At 60.6% G+C, this 7,514-nt stretch overlaps 2 protein-coding genes across 2 annotated transcripts; one reads left to right on the top strand and one right to left on the bottom strand.

The window, feature by feature from the left end:
- Positions 1-234: 234 nt before the first annotated feature.
- On the top strand, positions 235-2,330 carry GUCA2B (guanylate cyclase activator 2B). The gene is made up of 3 exons (XM_028123210.2): positions 235-318; positions 1,383-1,569; positions 2,269-2,330. The coding sequence occupies exons 1-3, from the start codon at positions 235-237 to the stop codon at positions 2,328-2,330; spliced, it is 333 nt and encodes a 110-aa protein (XP_027979011.2).
- A 3,655-nt stretch (positions 2,331-5,985) lies between these two features.
- GUCA2A (guanylate cyclase activator 2A) lies at positions 5,986-7,272 on the bottom strand. Its single transcript, XM_028123196.1, has 3 exons — positions 7,198-7,272; positions 6,502-6,697; positions 5,986-6,112 (listed from the first exon to the last, which is right to left on the bottom strand). Exons 1-3 carry the CDS (start codon positions 7,270-7,272, stop codon positions 6,048-6,050), a joined length of 336 nt encoding a protein of 111 aa, XP_027978997.1. The 3' UTR covers positions 5,986-6,047.
- Positions 7,273-7,514: the final 242 nt, after the last annotated feature.

Raw genomic sequence — 7,514 nt, 5'->3', positions numbered from 1 at the left:
AAGTTCTGGGCTTCCTTTGTAGCCGAGGCTCTGGGCCTCCCTGCCCTTAATCACCTCTAGCCCCCTTCCTGGGAATGGGCTTGGGGCCTGTTGAAGAGCCATCCAGCTGTCAACCCCACCCCAGCTGGCCAGTTAATGAGTGATCAGGGCACTGGCGCGGCCTATAAAGAGCTCCTCACGGGGGAAGTGGGTTGGAGTCGGTGGACAGCGGCAGTAGGCTACAGACGGAGCAAGATGCACGGCAGCCTGGTGTCAGGGCTGCTGCCCGCGGTGGTCCTCCTCCTGCTGTTGCAGGACACACACTCAGTCTACATTCAGGTGAGTCCCTCCGGCCATGGGCCCTTTGCCTGAAGGTCCCCGGGGGGGAGGCTGGGCTGGAGAGGGAACGCTGGGAAATTCATGGGATACAGGGGAGCAAGGGCCCAAGGCTCACCCCAACACCTAATCACAACCCAGGGACCAAGACAGCTGGTGGCTGGGGGCAGCCAGAGTGCCAATGGCAATGACAATGGTGATGATAGCAATAATAAACCTCCGTAGTCAGCACTGCCCTCTCAGAAGGCAGGTCCTGGTCAGAGGTCAGAAGCTGGAACAAGATGTGGTCCCCGCCCTTAAGGAGCCGCAGAGGAGAGGGGTCTTCCCCCAGCTCTCTACATTCACCCACGTTCGGGTGAATGGGGGATAGTCACCAGAAAAAGTTTCCCTGGCAGGTGACTGAGCTGACCTTGCAGGCTGAGCAGGAGGCAGCCAGGCACAGAGGATGTAGACTGCTCGGGCAGAGGGCACAGTCTACACAAAGGCTCAGAGTGAAGACAGCAGGGGGCCCGGGGCTCCTAACAGGCCTGCCTGTGGGGTGGCAAGATGGCACTGGCCAGCAAGGATGGGGAAGTCTGTGGCCCCGAGTATCCGTCACATTCCTGACTCTTGGTGGGACCTCCTTGTCAGGGGTGGAGGAGAGGCAGCTTCCCCGGGCAGCCCTAGCCTTAGAACCAGCCAGCTTGGGGGTGGTGACTTTGCCATGTCAGTTCAGGGGTGATCACCCTGTTCCTGAGTGTGGCCTCGGTGCCAGGCACTAGGGAGGCTCATTCGTCAGATGAGGCTCCAAGTGCAACAGATACAGGCGGCCAATTGCGAAGAGTTGGGATTTGAACTGGGGTTCACTGGTCTCCAAAGCTCATACCTTGAATCACTTGCTCCCCAGCCTCGCTGCAACCTCATGTGCAGTTACTGGGGGCCTGTGGCACCAGCTCCCTCCTCCCAGACCGTCCCCCCTCCCAGGACCCTCCGTGAGAACAGGGAAGGCTCTGCAGAGCCTGAGGAGCTCTGGCGTCCTGGCCCAGGTTTTCTTACCCTCTCATCTCCTGTCCCCTCCGGCCCCCTAGTACCAAGGCTTCCAGGTCCAGCTGGAATCAGTGAAGAAGCTGAGTGACCTGGAGGGGCGGTGGGGGCCCAGATCCTACCCCCAGACCCAGAGCCTCGTGCCCTCCGTGTGTCACCACCCGGCCCTGCCGCCGGACCTCCAGCCGGTCTGCACATCCAAGGAAGCTGACAGCGTCTTCGAGGACTTGAGTGAGTATCCCCACCCCTGCAGAGCTTCCTGCCCCTCGCTCTCTCTCCTCCCCACCCCCCAGCTCTGCCACTTCATGTTCCTTCTAGTAAGCACCCAGTGGCTGGGACAGGGAGAGTCAAGAAGCTCAGCCTCTGGCCTTCACTGTCTGGGCACTGCAAGTCAGGCACGCCAGGACCCCCCCCTTGGTCCCCAGCACCCCGGACCATTGATCATCCTAGCGGACTTCAAAGATGGGAGGGAAAGGAGCCCTGGGCCAGGGTCCCGTAAGCAAGGACTGGAATACGGGGGGGCACGGGGGAAGCACAGGGGACCGAGGAGAGATGGCTCACGGCTGGGGTGGCATAAGGGGTCTGAAAGGGTTCCCAGAGGAGGTGACATCTAAGCTGAAACATGAGGGAGGAAGCAGAGCTGGCCAGCGAATGCGGCACCCTCAAAGTGTCCAGCCCCCTGTCCCCCCAAGAGAGCCAACAGGAATATCCCCGGCCCCAAGGGTGTAAGGGGCTGGCCCAGGCCCAGAGAGGCAGGGAGGCCTGGGACTCTCCCCTGAGCCGCCCTCGGCTCCTGAAGCGTCAGGCTCCTCACCTGTGAGAGAGATGCCTGTGCTAGACCTCCCTCACCCGCCCAGCCCCTGGAGATGCAGCTCCCCGGCGCCCCAGTGCCTCACGGTCAGCTGCTGACCAGATTTCTCCCCTGCCCAGAGAGCATCGCTAAGGACAACTGCGAGCTGTGTGTGAATGTCGCCTGCACTGGCTGCCTCTGAGGGGGCTGGCTGCCCTGAGCCCACCCGGACACCGCCCCCAGCCCGCTGCCTTCCCAGCCTGCAGCCCCCACCGCCCCACTCCACCCCCGCCGCCCTGTCCGAGCCCCAGTGGGGCGCCTGAGCACATCAGCACCACCGGCCAGAGGCCCGAGCGGCTGAACGTGGCACGAAGCCGTTGGACACATGGTTGGAGGGGAGTTTGGTCCCTGAGGTAGCCCTGTTGCCCAATAAAGATGCCCCACCTACCTAGAGCCGGAGTCGGGAGACCCTGTGTCCATCCCCGGGAGCCCCGGGCAGAGGTGCTTGGGAAGCTGAGTGTGTGAGGAGAAAGGCTGATCTCGGGATACAGTCAGGAGCTTCCCAGTTTCCAGCACCTGCAGAGTTGGGTCAGCAAACCCCATTTCATAGAGGAGGAGGGACGCTGACGGGGGAGGGGGTTGTGGAATGAGTCCTGCCAGATCACAGAGCTAAGGCGCTGCAGAGCGACCGCGTCCATCTAAGCCTGCAAGCCGAGCCCTAGGGCCTGGCCCAGTGACAGAGCCAGAGCTGCTCTGCTTCCCCTGGGAGGTGGGGCTGCCCCGTGGGTGGGCGCAGGGAAGAACCACGTGGTGCACCCTCCCCAGGCCGGGTGTCGGGGCTCCTGAGAGGATGGGCCTGGGCCTTCGCCCTTACCTTCCTGAGCGCCCTCCTTCTCAGGCTCCCCAGGACCATCTGGCCAGCTCCAGACCTTTCCTCCCTCTCTCCATCCTGGCAGCCCTGAGGAATAATAATAACAATAATAACCGATGTCAGGGCACCTGGGTGGCCCAGTTGGTTGTGCTTCTACCTTCGGCTCAGGTCATTATCCCGGGGTCCTGGGATGAGTCCTGGGTCGTGCTCCCCTCTTAGCAGGGAATCTGCTTCTCTCTATCTCACTGCCCCTCCTTGTGTGCTCTCACTCGCTCTCTCTCCCTCTCACAAATAAATCAAATTTTTTAAAAAATTAAAAGTCTATGGAGCCTTTGCTGTACCCTAGACCCTATTCTAAACTCACTGAGTCCTCGAAAGGGTCTAATGAAGCAGGTACTGTTCAATAACCACTCCACTTTACAAATATAGAGACCCAGCTACAGAGAGAGAACGAACCAGTCCAGGATCACAGGCTCAGCAAAGTGGCAAAATGGGCTTCTTCCCAGGCAGGCTGGGCCAGAGCCCACACTCTGAACCACCATGTTACTGCCCCCCCGCCGTGGTTTGGGCCACACCGATGATGCCTAACAGAGGGGCCCCTGCGTTCTCACAGCTGCGGCCAACTCCTGGGCCTTTCCACAGGCTGGGCTCCTCCACAGCCACTGTCCCGGGCAGCCAGAGAGGAGAGCCAGGCACAAAGGGGCCGTGGTCTCTGAAGTCCGCTCCCCCAGGGCCAAGGCCATGGCGAACTGCCCCAGACCAGCCGCCGCTCCCGGCTGCCCAGTTCTGCTCATGAGCTCTGCAGCCTCCCACTCCGACAGGCCACAGACCCCAGAGCTCTAGTTCCTTCCTCTCCCTCGCCCCGCAGACCAGGCTGGCTGGCACCTTCACGGTCCTCCCGCGTCTCTCGGGCCAGCATGCCAGCGGAACACAGCAGCACGGCCCCAAGGGGGCCCCTTAGCCTTCTGTGGATCCCTAGTGCCCCCTCTCATGTCTAAACTGAGCCCCAGCACCAGCTGGTCTCAGCTCCCACTGCCCCCCTCAGCTATGCTGGGTCCCCGCCTGCTGGGGAGGAGGAGGCAGGGAAGAGAACTGTGTCTGACGGAGCACGAGTGCCCGGCTCAGGCTGAGCCACCTACACAGAAATAGTAACAGCAGCACCAGCAGAGGGCGCACTATGGGCTCAGCAGGGCTCTACGAGCTTTTCCTGTGTTGCCTCATTTAATCCTCGCTCAACCCTACAAAATAGGGATTCTTGTCATCCCCGTTTCACAGACGAGGAGCCTGAGGGGAGAAGAGGCTGAGTGCTGGCCACAGTCACACAGCTGGTAACAGGCAGAGCCAGGATCCAGCCCCAGAGTCCAGGTCCAGGGTGGGAGCACTGAATGACTCCATCCTACCCTGCACCTCATCAAATCCCCCTGCAACCCTGGGCGGTGGGGTCTGTTAGCATCCCCATTTTCGGATGAGGAAACCAAGTCTCAGAGAGGGGTTCACAACTTGTAAGTAACATGGGCAGGTTCAAACCCAGCCCTATGTGCCTCCCAGGACCCCCCACCTTGTCCAGACCGGACCCTTCCAGGGCCTCGGACCTTCGCCATTCAGCACCTACTCCACCTTCTGGAATGCCCTCTGCCTCCCTACCTCCAGATTGGTTTTGATTGTCCATCCACCCCAATGCACATCCTAAGCACTAATGCAAATGCCTGCCTCCCCTCCCCCTTCACAAAGCCTCTCCTGACCTGGCCCTAAGGACACCTCACCCTCTGAATTCTGCAGCCCAAGGAATTCTGCCTGAATCACCCTGTGGCACTTCCCCTCCACCCAACTCCCCAAGAAATGCCCTGGTCACCTCCTCTTTTCCCATTCCCTCTAACTTTGCTAACAAGCAGCCCTCCTTGCCTCACCTCCTTGCCCCTGTCTGAACCAGTGTCAGCTTGACCCTCTTTCCCCATCTTCTGGTTTGTTTTTACCATTTACTGATTCTCTGCACACAGCCTGAACTTGATGTGCATGACATACACATTTGCAGCATTATTTCACCCAGCCTGGCAGGCAGCTACTCTCACAGTCCCAGTTTCACAGGGGAGGACACTGAGGCACAGAGAGGGAGAGTATATGCAAGACCCGAGGCCGGCCTGTGTAGCTCTGGCTTCCCCCCGCCCTGGGTCTTATCCTCAGGCAGGTGTGGTGGGTTTTACCTGCTCTGGGGGTCACAGAAGCCAGTACAGTCCAGCGGGGCTGATCAAAGTGCCCACAGAGCGCCGGGGACAGACTGGGAGCACGCAGACTCCTGCGAGGGGGAGGCTTCGGAGGAGAGGCCATGGGAGCACAGCCTTGGGGCCTCCGTAGGAGTTTCTCAGGCCAGGAGTGTGGGAAGAGGAGCAGAGCACAGGTGAGGGGAGCTGAGGAAGTGGTGAGGGCTGGGGCTGGAGGTGTGGTCCCCTCGGGGAGGGCAGGAAGCTACACTGCCATGGGGGGTGGGGGGCCAGGACCTGGGGGACCTTGAACACTCCAGAGCCGGGGCCCAGTCTCATGGCCGCTCCAGCTATATGTGGGACACCCGAGCGGGCACAGACTCCTGTGCTCACTCATGGCGTAGCGGCTCTGGTGTTCTCCCCCACCCCGCGCAGATGGGAAGGAAAAGCAGAGGTTCCCCCCCCCCTCCCAGGGGTGGTCTGGAGGTTGAGGTCCCCTGGGTGCCTGTGTGTGGTGGCAACCCCAGGGGGGTGGCAGCTTAATAGGGGGAGGCACACACTAAACTCTGAGCTTGCCGGGGCGGGGCAGGCATCCTTACAAAGCTGGCTGATCATCAGTCCACTGACAAATGAAGGCAGGAAGGAAGCGACACCAGGAGGGCTCTGGCAACTGGTTTATTAGCTGAGGGCTGCAGTGGATCTTGGGAAGCGCCGGCAACTCGGATGGGTCAGGGGCTGGGCCTCCCCAGGCCGCCCCAGGCCACCCCCTCTTCACTCCTCCCCTGGAGGCCCGGCCGAGCTGCTGCCGTAGTGGGAGCATCCCGCAGGGGAGGGCCAGGAGGCCTGTGTCCTAGCATCCGGCACAGGCCGCGAAGGCACAGATCTCGCACGATCTCGGGTCCTCGGCGATGGCCTCTGCGCAGGAGAGATGGGGTGCCGAGAGAGTCAGAGCCCCTCCTTCCCTTGCGCCAGAGCTTGGACGTCTGCCACTGAGGCCCCAGGACAAAACCAGGCCTGTCCCCTCCCACCCGCCGGTCTTTTCGCCCCCAACAGGTAACGCTCAAGCCAGCCAGAGTGGGGATTCCACCCAGAAGGAGCAAGAGCTAGGGCCACAGGGCCCGCGGCGCAGAACTACCAACCAACATCGGTCAGAGCGAGGATCTTTCAAAAGTAAGCTTCGCCAATTACAACTTAGAACCACTTCCAGCAGGTTCAGCAGACCCACCAATCAGAGCACACCTCCTCCTCCCGGGCCACCAATCAGGGAGTTCCCAGGCCCCACCCACCAGAGAGAGGCTACTCACCCAGCCTATGGAGGATCTCCCGGGCATCGGTCTCCTTGCAGAGAGGCTTGAGTTCTTCCGGAAACTTCAGGTGGCTGCAGACTTTGGGAACCACGGGCCCACCACTCTTCCTGCTCTTCCAGGTGCTGGATTCTTGGAGCTCCCGGAGGTCCTTGAGCTTCTTCACCGACTCCAGAGGAAAAGAGAACTTTCCATCCTGAGAGACACATGTCCAGAGTGTGAGGTCAGGCTACAGCCTGCCCCAGGATGTCCGCATGATTTCCAAGACCCAGGCCGGGGCTCTGGCTGAGGGCAGGACTGAGGAGTAAGGTCTGGAATTGAATCTAGCTCCTTCACTTCCCAGCCATGTGCCTAGGGCCAGTTACAGAACTTCTCTGAGGCTGTTATCCAGCTCCGAAAAATGGGACTAATCTTATTTTCGCAGGGTGAGCGTGGGGCCTCACTTGAGGAGCCTGGCTCATGGCAAGCACTCAGTAAATTGGCTAATCACCTCCTTTCCCAAATGGTTCTCTTCTCTCCTCCAAGTTTGAAGGGGAAGGGGTATGGGGCAGGGCTGAGAGAAGGGTTCCTGGGTAAGTGCCACACCTGAGACACACCCTCTGCTCCAGCCCTAAGGAGGGAGTGCTCTCTCCAGGGACAGGCCCTGGGCACTGGGGAGCAGAGAGTCAGCTGGGCCAGGGGAGGGACAGGATTTACCTGCACGGTGACTCCCCCTGCCAGGACAGCCCAGGTCCCAAGGAGGCACAGTGCAGAGAGCAGGAAGGTATTCATAGCAGCAGCGCCCAAGAGGGAGGAACCATTGGTTCTGGAAGCCCGAGGGAACAGTGGCACTTTTAACGAGGGGAGGGTTACTGAGTAACCAGGGAGTCTTATCAGCATCTCCTCGGCTAGCCTGTCAACTCAGGCCTAATCAGATAAGGCTCGAGACAGCCCTGGAAGATAAGAGATCAGTCCCCGGAGGCGGGCAGAGAGCCCCTGCCCCTCCCTGGGCTCCCAGTTTAACCCCGAGCCAG

The sequence above is a fragment of the Eumetopias jubatus genome, unplaced genomic scaffold (assembly GCF_037043125.1).
Source record: "Eumetopias jubatus isolate StellerSeaLion01/CBP00866 unplaced genomic scaffold, mEumJub1_p1.0 scaffold_4, whole genome shotgun sequence".
NCBI classification, from domain to species: domain Eukaryota; kingdom Metazoa; phylum Chordata; class Mammalia; order Carnivora; family Otariidae; genus Eumetopias; species Eumetopias jubatus.
The sequence above is the reverse complement of the archived record's forward strand: the minus strand, read 5'-3'. Positions and strand labels throughout refer to the sequence as shown.